At 39.3% G+C, this 22,119-nt stretch overlaps 2 protein-coding genes across 3 annotated transcripts; both read left to right on the top strand.

The window, feature by feature from the left end:
• Positions 1-2,430: 2,430 nt before the first annotated feature.
• On the top strand, positions 2,431-14,698 carry map3k7cl (map3k7 C-terminal like). Of its 2 annotated transcripts, none has more exons than XM_034889068.1 (5): positions 2,431-3,073; positions 4,054-4,164; positions 6,848-6,906; positions 8,168-8,283; positions 13,762-14,698. In XM_034889068.1, exons 2-5 carry the CDS (start codon positions 4,089-4,091, stop codon positions 13,940-13,942), a joined length of 432 nt encoding a protein of 143 aa, XP_034744959.1. In that variant the 5' UTR covers positions 2,431-3,073; positions 4,054-4,088; the 3' UTR covers positions 13,943-14,698. The 2 variants fall into 2 exon arrangements, with proteins under 2 accessions (XP_034744959.1, XP_034744958.1); XM_034889067.1 differs by having other exon boundaries at positions 2,432-3,073; positions 4,083-4,164.
• Positions 14,699-15,286: 588 nt separating this feature from the next.
• bach1b (BTB and CNC homology 1, basic leucine zipper transcription factor 1 b) lies at positions 15,287-21,993 on the top strand. The gene is made up of 5 exons (XM_034889062.1): positions 15,287-15,888; positions 15,981-16,229; positions 17,079-18,539; positions 19,497-19,703; positions 19,808-21,993. Exons 2-5 carry the CDS (start codon positions 15,981-15,983, stop codon positions 20,147-20,149), a joined length of 2,259 nt encoding a protein of 752 aa, XP_034744953.1. The 5' UTR covers positions 15,287-15,888; the 3' UTR covers positions 20,150-21,993.
• Positions 21,994-22,119: the final 126 nt, after the last annotated feature.

Raw genomic sequence — 22,119 nt, 5'->3', positions numbered from 1 at the left:
ATATGTTACTTGGAGAAGTCTAAAGCCTGCAATTCAATATTACTGACATTTTTGAAATACCTTCTGTAAAATCTGAATATACAGTAACCATTCAACATTAACAATTATACTGACAATGTCAACATGTCCTGAATTTGGTCTGAAACTAACTAATGGAAAATGGAAAGAAGAATGTTAATGGGGCACCTAAAGCATTAAATCTTAATACAATTCATTATCAATAATGTCAGGACTTTTAAAACTGACCTAACATTTACCAGCTAATGCAATGACATTGTGAAGAGGAAAGAGCAATAAATGGATCTAATTTCTTTTATAAATGACTGGAGTCAAAGGTTTTGACATTTCTCTCGGTGGATAGTGTGCACGGGTTTGTGTGCATCCTAAGAGAATTGGACCGAGTTTTTCTTAATCTCTTCATGTAATGAGTTTTCTCTTTTTGGTATTCAGATTAATTCTGGGATTGGTCTCAGTCCAATGTAATAGCGTTTGGTTGTCTCTAATCTTCTAACCCCATAATTCTTAATCAAAACCAAAGGCAGTATATATCTTTTTTTATCATTATCTAATCCTTTATGGATTACAACTCTGGCCTTATGCACGTCTGAGCAGGACTGTCCTTCTTACTAACCTAAGCTAACCTCACCTGAACAATGTTCTGCTGTTGGACAATGTTTCTGTTATCACCTGTGTTTATGTCCCTGTTAGTTTCACCCACAGAAACTATTATTTGTATCAGTGAAAAGCCCTCAACCTTGGTGGCGGTGGGAGAGGTAAAAGAGAAATGGGGAAAGATAAAGAGCTAGCATCTGTTGTCTGCTGTTTGTGTTTTCAGTAAGAAGGTCAGGGATTATGATCCATACTTCTATACCTCTTGCACAGATGAAGAGAAAGAGATTGAGAGAAAAATCCAGAGATGTCAAGATGGAGAGATAGAGCAAAGAGCCTGTCCAAAATGGGCGCAGTATTGCCTTTATTGCATTCACTTAAAGGAAAGGTCAGCAAAGCACAGAAACTCTCAATTGGACTAAATGTATACAGGATACATTTGTTGTATAACACAGCTGCAATATAGAAATACATTTTACATCAGAACTCTTGTACATTGTATATTGTAGAATTATTCTCTGTGTACTGTTTATTAAATATCACATAAAGCCGTCAAACCTGTCAAGTCTCGTTCACATATCCCTTCACGAGGCTGTCATCTGTACATACAGAAGACTCAAATCTAAACATAACTCCAACGTACAACAGTGGCAGCTAAAGTGTGTCTCATTCATCACAATGAGATGAACAGTCTCTGAGGCTGACGAGGCAGGTCTGTGTCAACAGCCTGTCAATGAAGACAAACTAGAAGGAGGAAGGCTCCTGGAGGTATAGAACATAATTTATCTCTGTGTCTTTCTTTCTGTCCAACCATCTTGGCTGTAAAATAATTTAGGGGCAATGCTCTCATCTGCTGGTGTGCAGGTGAACTGGCCTCATAGTTAAAAAAAAAATCTAAATATTGCGGTAAGTCAAAACATGAGGACACCATGAATAGTAATTCTTTTGGAGAACCCAAGGGCTTTTTTTGCGTTCAGAACCATCCTCAAAGGCTTATAAGGTCAGTTTAGCATTTTTATTATAATGTTTGGGTCTATTATGGATTATTGTTGACATGCACATTCAGCCTATAAACAGACCAGATGGAGGGCAGACTGTGATGCCCTACTCAAGTTTCAAGTTGAGAGTAAATATAAATTGTTTCTTTTCAGCAACTCTGGACACTTAAGCTGAAATGCAAATCATCATTGTCGTGTGAAAACAAATCACCAGATCATCAGCTTCATTAAAATAGCCCTTTTTTCAGCTTTGTGATAATAGAGGAAAAACAGGCATGTACATGTTTTATAATGTAAAAGGGGTGTAGCAATTTAGGATTGCACCTCTATTGTCACCATACGAGACCGATAAAAAAAGAAAGAAAAAGGAATGGTCAAAAATGAAACACCACAGGCGGAGATATCTTGATCTTTAGACCTATGGGTCAAACTCCAAAAACATGGAATGCCACTCTTCCCATTATGCAACTCAATAGTGTGTTTTCATCAGACCCGTCATGCCTGGGAAATGCCAAACATATCAATCTCCACCCCCACAGGTTGTAAGTCTTTCTGTTAAAAGCTATATGTCTGTGTCCTGAATTACGTTTTATTGAGACGGATGGCATTGTCAGGGTTATTTTTTCAGACTTTAGAAAGCTTTCTCTCAAGAGCCACAGATTTACAGGGACAGACTGGGATAAAAAGGTTTCTGCGGTTGGCCCAAAAAGCACGTCTTTGGCAATGTCCCTTTAAAACGTAAAAAAAGGTTAAGGTTTAGCCTAATTGATGTAGCCTATGTATTGCAAGAGACTCCTCTTTGGCACATCACGTTCGTTCGGGTCTTCTTGCACTTAATTGCCAAAACAACCCCCAAAAGATAAACACTCTGGGATGCTCCATTTCTCTCCCCAGAGCTATAATAGCATGAAATGTTCATTCTGAGCAACTGTCTCATTGCCCAACTATTGCAAAGCCAAAGACCATCCCAGCGGCATGACCATGTCACTCAAAACAGTGCTGCTGCTATGGGCATTTTTGCAAGCTAAAGTCATGTCATCTGAGACATTTAATTGGGCCCGGGCCGCCACAGGGGGAGAGCGGACGGCATTCCTCCACTGCCTGCGCCCTGTTGTGTTGCTCTTCGCAGCGTGGCTGCAGTCCATGGATAACATGTCCATGCCCACGCAAACTTGAGCTGCTGGAGACCCTTTGACTGACACCATTGTGGTGGACGCCTTGACTATGTTGTAAAACCTTTTTATACAAAACAATATAGTTGGAGTCTCAAGAGGGAAGTGGAGGTCAGCTTTTGGATCAATAATTGTGCCATGCAACGGCTGGGAGACGATTTGTGCTTTTTCTGAAGAGACCTCAGCGGTGGTCCGACGGGGGTCAGACAACAATCAACATTGAGGACGTACACTGCTACCTGACTTTAAACTTTATTATACGGAATTTCCTGGGTCGGGCTCTTGCTGCTTCAGGTAACAATGCCCTGTTGGCCCAGATGGGTCATTTTCAGCTAGAGATAGCATATATGTAGGCTATGTAATAAACTCCATCATCATAAATTCTATAGCCTACAATATGAGTACTATTAGGCTACTCCAGCTAATAATGTCACCATTTGACACTATCAGTAGAAATGTTATGATTCTTCAAAACCTTACCTTTTAACCCTTTTCTAACAACTGAGAAAGACAATTATAAAAGTGGTTATTTTCTTGTGTAGTCATTGAGGTATGTTATATGTGAGAGAGACGGTTTACAGGGGTTAAAGGAGGCAAATGCCCTGAAATATAAAAAGCCATACCTACATTGGTGAGGGGCATGCAAAACCCAGACCTCAGAGCCAGCCTGTCAAAGATCCCTAATTATTTACAGTAATCCCACTGCAACTCTAAATGCATGATGAAACCGGTGGCTGTGTGTGTGTGTGTGTGTGTGTGTGTGTGTGTGTGTGTTTGTGTGTGTGTGTTTTCATAAGGTCTGCCATACTTTCCTAGGTTTGGATTAATCACATGCTTTATCAAAGCATGCTTTCATTCCAACTGAACACAACACCTGCTGAGTTCAGTATTAAGTTTAGTCTGGTTAACATTACAATAATGTACTAGGTTGAAATAAAAAAATGGTTTACTTAGCTTTCCATCTCAGTTTTCATACCACATACAGATAAAATTAAGGCTGATACTATAATTAATCTGCTGATATATTGTTTGGTCTATAAATAAAATAGTGAGAAAATGCCCTTCACAAGGTGGCCTCTTCAAATTGCTTGTTCTGTCCAAAATATTTACAACTTACAGTCAAATGAAATGGAGGAATGCAGGAAGTTATCAAACTTAAGAGGCTAAATGTCTTACATTATTAATAGAGCTGTCAGTTTTCAGTTGATCAACTAATTGTTTTATTATCACATCATCACTCTTCTTTCATTAGACCCCTTTGATTGTGCTAACAGCTCTGTTTTGTGCCTGTGGCCTCATGAAGGGATAAATGATCACCTCAACCAGAAGAGTGTCTCCTGATAAATCTGAAGTTAGAATCGCCTTCAGCCTTGAGGACACATCAGGTAAACACACACACACACACACACACACACACACACACACACACACACACACACACACACACACACACACACACACACACACACACACACACACACACACACACACACAAACACACACAGACACAGTTTTGAATTGGTTGAAAAGGGCACCTAATTTGAGAGAAAATGTAATTAATTCCTTTGGGGATAATTCAAAAGAAATTAAGTGCACACACAGACGCGCACGCACACACAAACATACCACAGTCATCCACACACACCATGTGCTCACCTCACACACACACACACACACACACTAGTGTCACAGCATTTGAAAAGATGATGGTAAAAAAAATTTTTTAGTTAAGTTACACCTGTAGTATAATTCATTTGATCATTTAACACCTGACATTGCGTGGAGCTCTACTCTCACTGCATTTCCAGTATGTGTGGAACACATGCATGGCATTCCTCCCTCCAAAACAGACCAGGAACAATCTGCCCCCCCTCTACACCCTACCTCTTTAACTGTGCTTAGTCTTCTACCCCCCCCCCCCCCCACTGTAGCCAAGCCATGTGCTCCCTTTATTTCAGTAGGACAACAGCATTTAAAAACCAACCACACATGCATGTGTGCAGCTGTGCGCTTGCAAAATGCACATTTACTATATGCGCCCATACAAACAATTGCAAAACCTTTTATGTTATGAGCATTGTATAGTTCTTTAATCTTTAATCAAAACTCAAAGGTCAACCCTACCTATGGTGCAAGGTACTGTCTGTCAGGATGTTTTACTGCAGTGGGGCCAGGCACTGGGACAGCAGCTGCGGCTATGCAATGGCAGGGTCAGGTTTCCTCACTAATACTAACAGTGTCGCGCTGCCTGATTCACTGTTCAGCTTTTAGAACACTGGCCTATATTTATAAGCAGTTAACACTTCCAGAACTACTCCGCCCATCTCTGATCCCCCTTGTCTTTCTCTTAGGAAGTGAGCTGAAGGGCTATAGCAGGAACGACACTCAAATCCCACTCTGAGCAATGATTCATTGAACTCCATGACATTCTGCTTGTCATTCGCACAATGGCAACATGTCCTCTTACTGAATTGCCTTTTCAGTTTTCTTAATCATTCATATTGCTGTTCTTTTGTTTCTAGCTTGCTTTTCTTTCAACCTCAACCATCTACAGTATGTACGTGTATTCATGGAAGTTACATGGAAGTTTCACCTCACTTTCCAAAGAGTTTTGTTTTTGTCTAGTTGTGCACTGGTTTATTTTTTGATAAATGTTAAGGATGAAAGTAACTGCACAGGGCCTTCTTTATTTGCATGCGTACATTCCTTGTTTTAGTTTTAGCTGTAGCTTCCAGAGCTGTTCAGGCATAATCCGACCCTACCCTCCTAATTCAAATTTTGGATATTCCCTAGACGATCATGTTGTTGCCTCTTTGAACTTGTGTTTCCCAGCAGGGGGACTAAGACCCGTGCTCCGTCTGGGGAGCATGCTCTAGGGCTTTCATGACTTCATACCAGACATAGTTATAACCCCACACTGTGTCAATTACAGCATGAGAACTGTATTTATTCCACATCATAATTGGCCCCATGGCTGCAGGCTGGCCCACTGATACTTCTGCTTTTAGAAGGTTGCATCATCACAGGATTCTCCACATGTGTTCCACAACTCCAGGGGGACATTACTGGCGAAGCAGAGGCTGGTGTGGACAACCTGTCGGTTTCTGTCTGCCTGTCTGTCTGGATCCCCGTCTGTCCATACATCTGGCCTGTCTGTTCTTTCTGTCCACTGTGGTTGTCTGTTTGTGTTCTCAACCTGCATGTCTTTCAGTGTGACAGCTCATTACTGCTGTACAGTAAGAGGACATGGCTCATTTATAAGTGTAGCACTGTGTTGCTATGTTGTGGCGTCATACTGCATAAGAGGCCACTATTGTGTTTCATTTTGGTCCATTTTATGAGGTGGAGAAAGGCATTAACGCAACTGCCTGTAGGACAAGTCCCTTGGCTGTACATCAAGAACATGCAGCAATGTTATAACAATTTTTTTTTTAAATTTGAAGACACTATGCACTGTATTGATTTATCAAATTAAGTTTAATTACTTTTTAAATGGGACGTTTCATCAGACAATTGAAGCTTGGAGGTAATCTATCAAAAGAAACATTTTATTTTTATTTTTTATCGATAAAGAGAAACCTTATTGATTAACTACAGAATCCACATTTAAAATAATAATAATATTATTAATAATTAATAATAATCGTATCACAGAGTTCTTAGATGAAAGGCATGAAATCCATCAGAAAGTGTGGTGGAAAGTGTGCTAATTAAGTAGTTTTCCCCAAGTATTGTACTTACAGTTTTGAGATAAGTATTTTTGTATTTTGCTACTTTATACTTCACTGCATTTATCTATAAAGCAGTTACTAGTAATGCTAAGCTTTTATACAAAACAATGATGATCATCTGATGCACCAGATGTATTGTACTGCAGGATACATGCTGTATGCTTGGGAAAATGGTCAGCAGTAAAGCATACGCAATTTGTAGTAATGCAAAATCATTAAAGTAGTAAGTTAATTAATGTTTCATTAATCAATAAACTATATTCTGTTTTGATATGTCAGTATATGTCAATCATTATACTGATTATTCAAGTCTGAATATTGTGTTCTTTTCCATTAGATGCAAAAGATGTGGAGGACGACCCTCAGACTTTGCCGGATCTTGAACAGCGACTACAGGTATAGAGTATTACTATACTAGTAAATACTACATTATGTCATATGGTCACATTGCTTACACATTTTAGTATTGTGAGGGGGGAGAGGCAGAGTATACAAGATATAGCAATAATTTCAAATCCCCAGTGAAAATAGCATTTTGTGCCTTTTAAAAGAAAACCTCAAATCCCGCTTTGCACTATAATGCTATTAACATTTTGCATTTCATGTCTGGCTCTGGTTTGTAGCTTAATGCGGTATTTTTTGGATTGATTGTCAAACAATGCAATCTCAATAAACTATGTCTTCTATATTTAGCCTACTGTACTTTGACTTTGAAAATGTTTGCTCTATTAATATGACTAATTATGTAATTATTGCTCTCTCTACTTACTGTCTTACTATGTCACAAGTGAAGGCCAGGCCAAAGATACCATTGTTAATCTATTAAAACAAAGTGGAATGTTCCTCTGAAGCTCTATTCTGTTTGGGTTAGAAGCATTTGAGTTTGTACTGCGGGAGAAGCTTGGATTTAGTTTGTCAACCCTGTAGATCACTGTCTTCACACTGTACGCTCAATCTGCTATTAGTGTTGTCATTGAATTATCCTTCCAGTGCCAGTGCAAGGGTCACATACATGTTGGAGTATCAAATGACAATAGTAGTTGCAGGCCAGTGAATGATAGCTGTCATTTGCTATACTACAGGTCGTTCCTATTTTTTTCTTATGTACATATAATTAGTATATTATCAATATTCATATTCAATTTCTAGAACGGTAAATTATTTTGTTTTTTTTACCTTGACATGATTTAACCATGCAATATTCTGATCTGGCATCAGACATGTTACCATAGCACCATACAGTCTCCCTTTGTGAAATAAAGCAATTATTGGTTTTATACTAGTTTTATGAAGACAAGGTAGTTTAGTTTTCACTTTTTGTCCTCAAGCACAGCAATCTCATGTTTCACCAGTAGTAAATTTAATGGATATTCTTTCCTTACTTTAGGAGAAAACCTTTCTTGGATCAAAGCATGTTGACAGCGGTGCTACTGGGGGAATGTGGGTCACCAAAAATAATAAGAATTTGCCTTTTAGCAGCCATTTAGCATAAGGTCTAATAATAAACAATGCCAGCCAAAAGGGAATTTGCTTTGAAGCATTTTCTTTTATTATATGATATATTGTATTTATTATATATTCTAACAATTTGTGTTTTGCTTAGTCATAAACTAATACATCTCTCTGATGTCACATATTTCTCTCTGACCTCTTGCAGCCAGTGCCTCCCTGTGTGTCTCTGAGAGAAAGTGTCCAGGTGTACAAGGAGCACTGCAGGATGGCAAGAGAGTTCCACCAGGTCAAACATGAGATCGCCATGCTTGAGGACCGCAAGTGAGTCCCTGTAAATGCCTTTTTTTTTAAACTAAACTGGAGCTCTTGGGGTGAAAAGGTTGTGTCTTTAAATCACGTCCGGTGTCATTGCTTGGGCTAGAAGAAAACAAATCTAGTCTAACTGTATATACTGGTGTCTTTGCCTGTAGTCTTCTTGGCATATTGAAACATTTAAATATCTACTGTTAAATCCCACGGATTAAGGGAGAAAAAATAAGATCAAGTTATAATAATCATAATAATAATGTATTGTAATATAGGTTGTGTGTAAATGTTTGGAACATAAATCCAAATATAGGAATTAAATTCCCTACTAAAACACAACCCTTAAACACTTTTTTGGATCAAAATGTCCACCAGATGGCACCTGTTTATAGCTTTTATTCAGCAGCACATAATCTACTGAGGCCATTTTCATTAAGATGAACAGCTGGTAATGTATGACTTTAATTTCAGATGCATTTTCTTTACAATGCAACTTCTTTAATTACTTTTGGATCAGAAACAAAATCCAGCATGTGTGTTGTATACAGGGATGTGAAGGTTCAACTGTACACTGGGTTTCGGGGTAAAATTGGGCATCATATTTGGGAAAACTAGCACCTTTGCTGGGGTGGATATTACAGTAAATGCAACCCTTGCCATGTGTAATTGAGTGGCGAGACCTACTGTATGCTTTAATGCACATATGTACTGTCTATGCTTGCTGCAGATAAACAGCCGTCTATTATAACACACACACACACACACACACACGCACACACACAAACAGTAAACACTGTCCCCTGTGCCCTCAGCAGCTGTGGGTAGTCTTAGCAGTAGGACTTTCAAGGCCCTCACCACCCATCACACACACACACACACACACACACACACACACACACACACACACACACACACACAACACCACTTGGCAGCTCCTAAATAGAAAACAGGCATGCGGACTCTGATGGGATGAGTATAGCCTTGAGTTTAGATAAGATCATGATGAGTTGATAGAAACTCTTGGTTCTCTTTTCACGCTGCAGCGCAACATCCACTCACACGTACACACACACACAAAGTCAAATTTACACTAAAGTAAAGTAAGACCCAATTAGACAGAAGTGAAAGCAATGTCACAAATGTTGCTTTTACAGCGATACTAAAAATACCATAAAAGGTATCACTGAGACTGTTACTTCATTTATTAAAAAAATGTAACATATTTCTGTGGAATAGTGGATATTTTCCTATTGGTCATGTACTTTTAACAGACATGCATAATACAGTAAAAGTTTGGTTACGTCCCATATGATTACACACAGTAAGGTAGGAGAGTTTTGGACATACAAAGTGTTGCAGGGACGACAACAGAAACAAAACACTGCAGAGGGATTTTCCAAAATTCACTCAATCTGCTTTTGATCAGTAGTAAGTAGCACTCATCGGTATGGTGGATTTGAACTCAGAATCAGAATCAGAATCAGCTTTATTTGCCAGGTATGAGGACACATACAAGGAATTTTTCTTTGGAGCATCGTTACTCACACTGTGCTTACAACTATACCGTTTTTTTAGTGCAATCCATCATGTAATGCCAGATGAACAGATATTTATTTCATCAGAATAGGGTCAACATAGATGTGATTTTCTCAAAGTTGGAGTGGAATAAAGTTTTTAAAAAACCCTTTCAAGAAACATTGACTCCAACATTGATTTTAAGCCTAATGTATTTAAGAATATTACTGGAAACCAAATGATACAAAAAACATTACACAAGACACAGCCCTATTGTGAAAGAGTTGTAAAAACATGACTTTATCATTTTTTTGTATAATTAATTTAATAAGGTTATATATCTTTTAAACCAGCGGTGTATGAAATGCTTTTTTACATTCCATTTTTTTCAGATTGTTACACATTTTGGTGCACAGAAAAGACATAACAAACACATGTGGTAGTATATAACTTGTCATTGACTAAGAAATAAAAGTTTTTTGTGCAAGATCCATCTACGTATATCCTCCATATATCCAGATGTAATCTTTTGTCTGCAAAGACGTTTTTTTCAGACTCACTCTGTCACACGAACATGCATACATGTACCCCCAGAAAAGAATGCACATACGAAGAAAAAGAAACTCAGCATAAAAGTAATGTATCTAAAACACTAATCACTTACTCTAAATCCTACTGCGTTTTGCTTACATTTGAAGCTGCACTTTTATTACAGTTGAACACAACCATGGAACCCAAAAAACAGTTATGTCATGCATGATTGTAAAATGGACACACGCCTTTCCTTTATGTTTTGCGTGTGTCATAAAGTTAAAAAAAAATGTATGTGCTTACCAACTCTGATGGAATTATATGTCTTAAGGAAATGTAAAAATTGATTATTTATTAGTAGATACACAAAGATAAGATTAGATAAGATCAAAGTTTCCACTAAGCAGTCAAGTCTATTTGTATTATTGCTTCTTAAAAGTGGATCTGGTTTATGAGGAAATGAATAGTCTGAACATGGTTTCACAGGTGTTTGAAAAAATGATTTCAAATGTATAGGCCATTGTTATCAACAGCTGAATTATTCAGAAAATCTGATTTTGGACTCAACAAGATCAATTTCTCAATAAACAAAATGTTGTGCTTGACGTATTTTTACTAAAAGTTAATTTAAACAAACACTAGAAACAAGATTTAAAGGGTTCATTTGTGATCTAAATGCAAACAAAAGAGTAGCTCCATTAACAAAACACATTCCACTATCACGCTCAAGAATATTAAAACTGGGGCGGACCCTAGGAAGTTATTTGTTTCCACAACACAGCTAGAAAATGTTTTCACCACTGTGGTAAACCTATGACATGTGTGTGAATTTAACTCAAAGAAATTAAGGGTTAGGCCTTTAAATCCTTTTATATTGCAACTAGTGTTGTGAGTTAAACGCCTTATTAATCAAACCCATTTTAACGGCGTCAATTTTGTTATCGCGAGATTAACTTTCTTTAAGGCCTAGCAAACTTTGTAGTTTTTTCACATGCTGTTGCAACAACTAGTAAAATTAGGAAAACTACAACACCACACCGGATCTAGCTAGACCGGAAACATAACAACAGGCACGCCACACACACACACTTGTTTGGGCTTGCGATTTTCAAATAGTTTGCCAGATCTACTTTCGTGAAAATGTTTGTCTAAGTAAACACCAGATCACAGCCTCCTTCAAAAAATAAATGATGTAAAAATAATATACTCAAAGTCAAGCTGGTTTCAATCTTGTGGAAAAAATATATAGTTAACACCCAAGTCCCCTGCTACACATTGAGCTATTGAAGCTGGATAAGATAACCAGTTTTAGATCAGCCAAAACAAAATATTACATAGTTGCTGACGTAGATGTGACTGGAAGTATTATCTTATAAAGCTTGGGTCTCATGCATAAGGGGAGCGGACTTGGGTGTTAGATAACTATACATTTCTGCCAGAAGATCGAAACCAGCTCATCCCAAACTTGAATGATTATTTAGTTTTTAACATCTTTTATTTTGTGTAGGTGGCTGTGATGTGGTGCTTACTTAGACAAACATTTTCGCGGAAGTAGATCAAGGAAACAATTTGAAAATCGCCAGGAATATGTTTGTGAAAGTGTGACGAATCTGGTGACAGAGGCAGGCCACAACGGCAGCTGTTACGTAAACACAACATACGGAAACCAGTTGGTGTTGAAACCAGTAGGTACATAACACCGGTCCACGTTTTGCGTGAGCCCTCCCCTCCCCCGCGCGTTTGCCATAGACATACACAAACAGAATGACATGGAATTACATTAATTATTATAAACTAGTTGCTTCATTACTTAAATATCTCAAATCTCCGCCGGCTGTAGAAATGACCGGCAGCTCGCGGTGCCCTGTCCCCGGCTGAGACTCACCTACAGTATTCTCGGATAACTGAACCACCAGCTACCGTTGACCTGAAGGAGCACCATACGGGGCACCAGAGGCGGTGTTGAGGAACTCTTTTGCGGCTCAACACATCTACTAAATGCCGCTAATACAACCGAGCTGTGGCGGAGGCCTGTAGCGGCTTAAACAACTAGCTAGCAATCGCCGCTCTCTAGTACGGAGCTCATCTTCGACGTTTGTTTTATCGCTATGTAATACGAACGAGCTTGCTACAGGTATGCCACATTCAAGAGACCATGGGATGTTAATGTACGTTACTCAGCAACAGGTGAAAATATCATAAATAGGGACAAGGTTGCGCAATAACGTTAACATGATTTCAACTTTTAGAGAGGGGCTAGTGAATAAGCTACGTCTGTGAAAACAGCTTTATCTTACGCATACGTTTTGTTGTTGAATATATAACCCGAAATCTTTTTCTTTTTTTTTAAATACGGAATTTTATTTTCAGGCCATATCGCCCAGCCCTATACAGGAGGCGATATGCTAATGTTGTTTAAAAAAAAAAAAAAAAAAACTATCCAAAAAAGAAAAGAAAAAAAAGCCGATCCACTTTTCATCAGGGGACATTTAGAAAAGATGATGTGTGATTAATCACTAGGCTATTAATTGCAAATTACAGTAACTATGACAATGCGATTAATCACGATTCACTATTTTAATCGTTTGAAAGCACTAATTGCAACCTCCAATAAATAAGAAACAGTAGTCATCTTCTGTCGTAATGATGTCATTAAAGCTCCACAGACAGCCTGTATTGTAGAAGAGAGACTTCTTTTCTTCCTTTGTTGATGCTGCTGTAATGTGACTTGGCACTTAGCAGCTGTCATACAACACTAACATTCACACACTCTCAGACGTGAGGTCAGCATGTACACATACACTAGCCTACATACACGCTTCTGTGCTTACACTGCCTTTCAAGGTCCAAAGGCTGATTTCTTCTCAGAGTGTGAAATCACTTTTTGCCAGGCAAAGTCCGGTCATCCTGCCAATACCAGAGCTACCGGTGAAATTCTGCTGAACACATTACTACGCTGTTGCTGCTTGTCGTTAGCCAATATGTTCATGATAAAGGTTTGTACCCAACAGCAGCACACCAAATGTCTTATTCACCTATTCCAGAGTGGTTTGCTTTGTTGCCCAACAGCAAGCAGGATCACTGTTTTTTCCCACACATTTACGCACTTCCTGTATGCCTGCATTGTTGCGGTGATTTATTTTTGGTATCTCTGGTTTTCCCCCACACTCCATCGAGTCTAGAAACAAGACCGCTGGAGACACTAAATTGATCATAGGTATGAATGTCTGCCTATCTCTGAACACTGAACCTGTTATGGGTGTTTCACTGCCTCCATGTGTGCTTGGACGGTGTAAAGTCTTTCACAACGGAAGATTAAGCAGAAAAAATCTTAATTAATTGTACAATTTGAAGAACTAGTATACAGTTTTATGCATTTGTATTTGGTAAAATTACAGTAAAAATATGCATCTGCTGCTTAAATCTTTATCTCACTCATCTACTTAGGCGTAAGTTGCTGGCAGAGCTGGTGGAGGATGAGGAGGTTGCCATGGAGATCGCCCGTCTAGAGGAAGAGTTTCGGCGTCTAACGGAGGAGAACCAGACCTTGATGACTGTCCACAACGAGCGTGCTCAGCAATTAGAGAGGCTGTGTGTGACCAATCAAACGACGCAGGACTCCTCGTGACCTCTGACCTCTGCAGAATCTGAGACCCCCAAACATCCAGCTGTCGCCAGACCGCGAAACCAAGCAGAAATAAAGGCTCAGCTAGTGCTCATTCTACACAACTACAGTCAGTGAATCAGCTAATTACACAGAAAGGCGTTGTGTTTATTTATGTCTAAGTCATTCGTTTGAACCACAGACATACTGTCATCATCAGTTTGAAGCTATCGTGATTCTACCAAGCAATGACACAAGGCCACTTTTCTGGGTTTTGTTATTATATGATCTTGCAGAACTTTCCTGGTCACCATTGCAATACCTCACAGTATATATTTATACAATGTCAGCTGCTGTGAATGTGACCAGATATTCCAATATCTGTCTCAGGTCCTGTGGAGACTCAGATCTTTTACCTGAGGTGTGTGGAGGGAGCCAATGGGAGTATGATGTGGTCCAAATGTTGTAGTTTGAGGAGGTATCCCCCTCCCTTCCCTGACCACTGCTTGCCAAGTTCCTGTTATGATAAAAAAAAAAAAGGAAATGAGACAAGTGTTTAACACAGTGTCAGGGATCTGGAAATTAAAGCCTTTTGTGAGGAACAGCAAAAGAAGAAGGGTGATTATCTATTTCACAATAAATATCTGCCGCGACATAACACTGTAAGAGTTGAACATTTTTTTTGATGTAGCGTGTCACACACCTGTAGAAGGGGAAGTATACAACAAGATAATTGTTGCTTATCGTTCGTGTTTATTAATAAAACGCATTTTAATTTTATCACCAGCATCAGTTCCTTAGTTTCATTTCTCCAAGCCGGTGCTGTTGTATTTGGTGTGTGTTTTATGACCATATTGTGGTGCTTACATAGAATAAGGAACTAGATTTCTTTTTTTTTTCCATGAGGAGATTAGTTCATTCTGGAATTATGAAACAGTCACCTGATTGGCCTGTTTGACTCTGGCAGCCGTCCCTGTTCCTCCTTCGAATCATGTGACATTGGCAACAGTGTGTTATGGTGATGATTAGTCCATTCTTTTGTGCATTCTTTACTGCCTGCAAACAAAGTTTATCATTAGGCAATTCTTCTGGCAGCCTTGAGCTCCTCTACAGTCATCCCAGATAATTGGTTAATTTTTATATGGCCAATAACAGTTGCTGACACCTCAAAAGCCTAAAAAATGGAATTAATAATTAACATGAGGATTTAATTACATTAGTTGTGTTGCAACCTATTATACCTCTGCCAGCAAGGCACACTCTCTCTCTCTCTCTCTCTCTCTCTCTCTCTCTCTCTCTCTCTCTCTCTCTCTCTCTCTCTCACTCTCTCTGACAAACAATTTCTCTCACACACACAAACACACATAATAACTTTTAGATTAACATAATACCCTCTTCTTGCTACCAGTGGCCCTTTACATTTGTCTTTACTCTATGTTTTTGCACAACTTGTTATCAAAACGCAATGCCTACAATTAGTTGAGTAAGTCCAGACAGCATCTGTAGACACAGACAACAGACAACATCCTGGTTACTGTAAACGCTGGTTTTTTATTCCCAACCCTCACCTCAGTCTCTGAATTGTGTGCTGGGTAAATCTATCAAGGGATTTTCTGGGAAAAGCCTAGTTAGTTTAGCAGACGGATCCAAGGGTGGGATTGATATGGACGGGAAAACTTGCTTGCTCATTCTATATCAGCAGGAATACATGAGTCAGCTCTCGCTCTGTTACACCCAGAGTTGTTGCAACACACACTCTCACTCCCTCTATCTCTCCCTCCCTCTCACATACTCACACACAGGCCATATGACTGAGTCAAGCTCAGTTTTCGGTTTGTTGCAGAGTTGCGATAAGGCTTTCTGGGAATCATAGCATGGTTGGACGGCATTCCATTTAGAATGTGTGCTCAGCAGCTGGGACTTTCTTAAATACTCTAAGACACTTGGATATATAACGTCAGCCTTATAAGGTATGTTTTTGTTGTTATTATGATATAACTTTTTATTAAGCATGTATCCTGATCCATGGTGTACATAACTCTGTGTTTGTGTGTACATATAGATGTCCCTGATGGCCGTGCCGGCCCCCCGGTCGTCTGTGTTTACATTTGAATCTACAGTACATTCCTCCCATGTGCTGCGCTGCCTGGACGAGCAGCGTCGCCGGGACACGTTGTGTGATGTTACTGTGGTGGTGGAAGATCAGAGTTACAGAGCCCACCGCTCAGTGCTCGCTTCCTGTAGCGAGTACTTTACGCACAGGATCTCCTCCCTCACCCAGCATGGAGCGGTCATCACTCTGCCACCAGAGGTGAGATGTCACCTCACGATGGAGTACAGCTAGAGAGTAGCTTAGACACACAAAAGCAGGGCTGCAAAGAACAACCTTTTGGAAAAGTGAAGTGAGAAAAATGACTTGAAGGTTTATTTCCTCAACAAGTGTTGATGGTAGGCCAACTGCATGAGATGCATACATTGTGTACTTACTAATGCTGTCTACAATCTTGTCATAGCCTGTCACCTTAAAAACAAAATGTTCTGCTGCAATTTGCTTTTAAAGGGAAATGTAGAATAGTCCTACATGTGTTACCACTCCTACTTGCTTATCAGTAGTAAAATGTTTTTGGTTATTAGGGTTTTTTCATTTAACAATATATACTCCAAGTGGGGCTTCAGGAATAGTCCTCAAGTTGAAATAAGATCAGATAAAATAAATAAATAAGACCGATAAGTGTCCAACCAGTTTGATCTTCAAGAGGAAACATGTCAGTATTTTGAATCATCCTGTTGGCCTAGCCATGCTGATAAGGCTATTTTACAATTACCAAATCTATTTCTAAATTTGGTTCTTTATGATTCCACAAGATTCTTTATGTGTTTCTTTTACCAATTTCATTTGGATTAATAATATTCTCTAATAAGAGAACATGCTGGTATTTAGCTTATTTTGAACTTTTAGTTTCATTTATTGGTTGCTGTGTCAGGAAAGTCCCACAATCCTTGGCTCTATTTTGCTAAAGTAGAGTAGTTAAAGTCCTTTGCCGGCCAGTATTGTATAATTGATTATTTGACAGAAAATATTATATAATTACCTATTGCTTGGAGAACTGACCAGAGGATAGAAAGTGCTCATTTTTGTCACTCTTTTCCTCTTTCACAGGTGACAGTTGCTGGTTTTGAGCCCTTGCTGAAGTTTGCCTACACATCTAAACTTCTCTTCGGGAAAGATTGTGTCTTAGAAATACGTAACTCAGCTTCCATTCTTGGTTTCAGAGACCTAGACGAGGCATGCTTTGATTTTCTCCTCCCTAAGTTCTTTTCCAGCAGCAATGGCTCTGCTCCTTTTCCAAGAAAGACCTGTTGTAAGAAGAAATGCAAGAGGCGATTATCAAAGGAAGACAGTGACATTGACTCTAACAATGTGTTGTTGGGTAAGAAAGAAGTAAAACCAGTTGCTGACTCACCATATCAGCAGGAACCGGCTTGGTGTCACAAATCAGTGAACAGCAAGATGGGAAGTCAGAACAGCACAGGTACTTTTACACCTGCAGTTGAAGAGACGTACAACCAATTTATGCAGTGTCCTAAGTATCGCAAGTTCCAACTGGCTTGTGGAAAGGAAACATGTGTCACAGAGAAAAGTCTCAACAATCCAGTAACAGTAATCAGGGATGACAGTAACCTCTCCTGCTTACCCTGCTCCAGCAGTGTGAACAACAAGAATGAAACTGACATAACACTCTGCGGAAATTCATTCTCAAATTTCACCAAGCAGAACAAAGGAGGGGCTGATGAGCCATGGGAAACTGAAATACATGTCAAGAAAACAGAGAATGGTATGTACAGAGGGGAGGTTGATATCACTGAGAAAGACACAAATGAAAGGCAGAGAAAATTGAAAAAGAAGGAAAGAGAGATGGTTCTGGAGGAAGACATTAGCTCTTCAGACAGATCCAATGTCAAGGCAGTCTCCTCACAGCCAGGCACTGCGCTGAGTGAGAGGTCATCAGAGTTAATATTGCATGAATGCCCCCTAAAGATCTTTGGTGAGGGCCCTGCACTGTCATCGGGGCACACGAGGGTTATCATAGACATTACAGAAGGCAAGAAAACAAGGGACTGCTGTTTAGTATCACCAATATCTATTCATCGAACAACAACCGAACAGGTAGAAGCTGAGCGGAAACGTGCAGATGATGAGATTGTACAGACAGGCAGCATGGAGAGAGAAGCCCTGTTGGTAAATGATGCCGGAGAAAGGAGCACTGTGGAAAGGGAGATGGCCGAGCATCTGGCTACGAGGTTGGGGTCTGATATGGGCTTTTCTCAGCTGAACGTCCAGGACCCTGATGCAGGAAGTTCCTCTGATGCAGGGAGTGGACGTGCACAGAGCACATCTTTAGAGTGGCTACAGTTCCACAACCTTAGCTCCAGTAGCACCGGCTGTCCCTTTTTCCAGGATCTGGATCAGAGCAAATGTTTATGGAAAGGAGCAGAGCTATCAGAGTGCGAGGGGGCATCTCAGTCCGGTGTGTCATCCATCACCTCAGGGGAGGATGGAGACTCAGAGACAGAAACAGAAGGAGACAGTGAGACCTGCACAAGAGAAAGGGCCAAACAGGTGAGCAGTTTAACTATGAATGAAGTCTGCAAAGGCACTTCAGATTTGTTGTGTTCTGTGCTTCAATATCAGCTGCCACCTGATTGTGAAATTCATGTTTGCTTGAGTTACCAGTGTTATGTATATGACATCAGACGCAAATGAGTGCTTGCATTTATAGAACAAAAGAAATAGACTCACTTTAGTGCCAAGTTAATAAATCACAAAGTAGAGAAGATGTATGTGTATGTATTTGTGTCTTGCTAATTAGTTCAGAGTCCAATTCATCTGAAATTCACCGCTCAGCCCATTGAGTTAGCAATGACACCAGGTAACACAAGCTACAGGTTTTAGGTGTTACTGTGTGAACAAGGCAGTTAGTGTGCAGACAAATTGAGGTCATTTCAGAGGAGAAACAGTGCTTTTATTTACCCTAGATAAAACACTACATGATTGACACTGCTCCAATAAACCGGTAAGTGTACATTTCCTCGCACACATTGGCAGCGGCAATGACCCAGTAAAGTTAACTCCTCAATTTTAGAATTAATAATTAACAGCTTGGTAAAAATATAACCATGTATATGAACTCCATCCAGTTTTACTTTTTCTTCACTTTACTACTTTTTGTCCAAAAACAGCAAGCTCAATACTTTTTACCTTCCTCCGATTAATTTAATTTTCTTCAGACTCTAGAGATACATGTTAAGACTTCCTATTTGATGTATTTCTTCTGATAGTAAGTCAAGCAAATCAAACCCACCTCTACAAGACTGCTGCTTAATGCAGGTATATGTGTACAATAGCCACAGTCCCACGTCATACAGCATGGCGTCATTTAAAAATAAATATAGAGCATATATAAACAAAAAACATTGATTTTTGCTCCATTTGTCCTTAAGGGTGCTCCTCCGATAATGCAGATACGCTTGCTTGAGTCTCTAGTGTAACCTTCATTTCCTGTATGCGGTTCCTCAGGTGCAGTTGCCATTCTCTGTAGATTGGATTGTGGATCTGAGCAGAAATGACTTCCAGCAGCTGCTAAAGCAACAGGTCTTTACTCATGAACAGTTGGAGTTGGTCCACGATATGAGACGTCGCAGCAAAAACCGCCTTGCAGCTCAGCGTTGCCGGAAGAGGAAACTAGACTGCATATATAATCTGCAGTGTGAAATCAACAAGCTGGTAAAAAAATGTTTTTGTTTGAATCAGTACTTTTTTTTTTTATTGAGCCACTTCTTGCTTGTAGACGTGCTAATCAGAATGTGTACTGCATGTGGATGTCACAGAAGACGGAGAGGGAGAAACTGATGACAGAGAAGAACCATCTGAGCCAGCTGAAGTTGAAAACATGTCACAGTGTCTCTACATTGTACCAGAGGGTCTGCAACGAAGCCAACCTGCAGCCAGAACAGCTCCAGGTGTTAGCCAAATACACCTCTGCAGACTGCCCTCTGTCCTCCTTTTTTCCTCACATAGACACACTCCTTTTACAGCCTGGGTTGACACTCCAGTCGCAGGCTTTACTCTCGGCCTGTTTTGCGGGCCTTGATAAGTATGTGGCGTCTGAGGAGGCTTCGTCCAGCTCCAGAAAGGATTCAGTCACAGGAGATGGTGAACATTCGCTTTAAATACCCATTCAGCACACATACAGTACATACAGCACATGATCTCAAACTAGTTAATAATTGGTTCCCACACTGTATCATACAGTATCTGAAAACATTACCCCAGACTATGGACTGTTTACAGGCTGCATAATAAAGCAGTGTCATCTTTGTGATCCATATATAATGTAATGTAAGCAGCACAAACTTTAATTAACTACCCTCTTGGGTAACACTTTACAATAAGTCTGAAAAAGGGTAACTAATCATTTGTTACTCTTTCAAAAACAGTAACTAATCATTAACTACCCTTTTTTGTGTACCTTATTGTAAAGTGTTACCTTAAGAGGTCAGGTATGCATTCCAGGTGTCTAAAACCATTCATTTAACTTTTACACCAAGTATAAGTCTCTGATGACCTTCTGTAACGAATGTGTCACGCTTTGCAAATTAATTATTAGACTTTGCTTTCTGGTTAAAGCTGAAAGGTTTCTGTTTATAAATCAACGCAGACAGCCAAGGTGCATGAGAATGTTAAAACGTTAGCACAGAGATAATCAAAACTTAAATCATATATTAAAGGGACCAATTGTCTCTATATTTAAAATGTGCTTCGCTGGTTGATAACCTCAGGACAACACACTTAATCCTCATGTACTTAAATAGTTTAAAAAATAATTTTGATACAGGTTCTCAGGTGGAAATAGGACAATTCAACGTAAGATACCTCTTGCACACAGTGTTGGTTTTGCCCTCTTCATGCAGAGTGCAATGCAAATCTGCATTTTTACGCCAAAACCAGACAATTCAGTAAATAGACTTGATGTTTACCTTCTGGTTCTATGTCTAGCTATCATATTTCAGGTTGTCATTGTGGTAGTCTGACCACAGTGACATGACTCTACCAGGTTGCACACAGCTCTCAGAGCTTTGCCGTGACTCACCAAACAGACCTCACAAATTTGCCAGCAAGTTAAACGTGCTGGCTAAAAGAAAATGCACCTTGGAAGAGCTTTTCATGCATGAACAAAGCACACTGTGTAATGAAAATCCTTCCCATTATTTGTCCCGCATTATGTTTCTGTCCTGTACTATGGCAGGAATAAACTCTTATCTAATATATGTTGTGGAAATATGGTGTTACCCTTCACGAAATGATCTAAATTACTGTAAATGGTCAAGTAAACAAAGTAGAATGAACTTGTTGATGCGTGCAGGTCAAGCATAATTATGTGTATATTTTTTGTTCCCTATCAATCATACAATTGTTTTTATTTTGTTTTGTGCATCCCATTCATTACTCCATTTTCTGTAGCTTTTCTGTTGACTTTCACCTATGATCTTTCACCTATTTTTTCTGCTTATAGATCTTTGACACTCATGATTAAGTTTCACTGTATTACATGTGCATACAGTATGTCTGTGGATCCCTTTTCACTCATGACAATCATTACAGTGCAGCTGGTCTTAACTATTTGTGTGAAATATTAAATAATACAGTAAATACAAAACAAATCAGGTATATATAGATTTCATGAGGAAATGTTGATTAACGACATTGTATTTTTGAGGACAGTGGTGTTTAAGGGTGTTATAAAATGTATTTTTTTCCCACCAAGCTGACTCCAAACACTGGTGCTCATTGCCCTCTAGTGGCAGTGCCTGTATAGTCAATGCACTGAGAGCTGTATACTGTAGAATTGTACTACAGTAGCCTTTATGCTACACAAGTTGCTACTACTATTACTACTGTGTTCCTTTGTTTTTAATCCACAAAATGACAGTTTTCCATGACAATGTCTGAATGGATTCCTGCATTTTTAAGTAAAAGTGAAACTGAACCAATCAATATTGAACAGTAAAATATGTTTGTTATCATCCTCCACTTGATAAGAAGCGTATTAAAAAACATCAGTAAAGTTAAGCGTATTAAAAAACATAGGTAAAGTTAAGCGTGTGAGCAATGAATAGCTGGGCTTCAGAGGACTCATCTT

Source organism: Etheostoma cragini, chromosome 13 (assembly GCF_013103735.1).
Source record: "Etheostoma cragini isolate CJK2018 chromosome 13, CSU_Ecrag_1.0, whole genome shotgun sequence".
NCBI lineage: Eukaryota > Metazoa > Chordata > Actinopteri > Perciformes > Percidae > Etheostoma > Etheostoma cragini.
The sequence above is the reverse complement of the archived record's forward strand: the minus strand, read 5'-3'. Positions and strand labels throughout refer to the sequence as shown.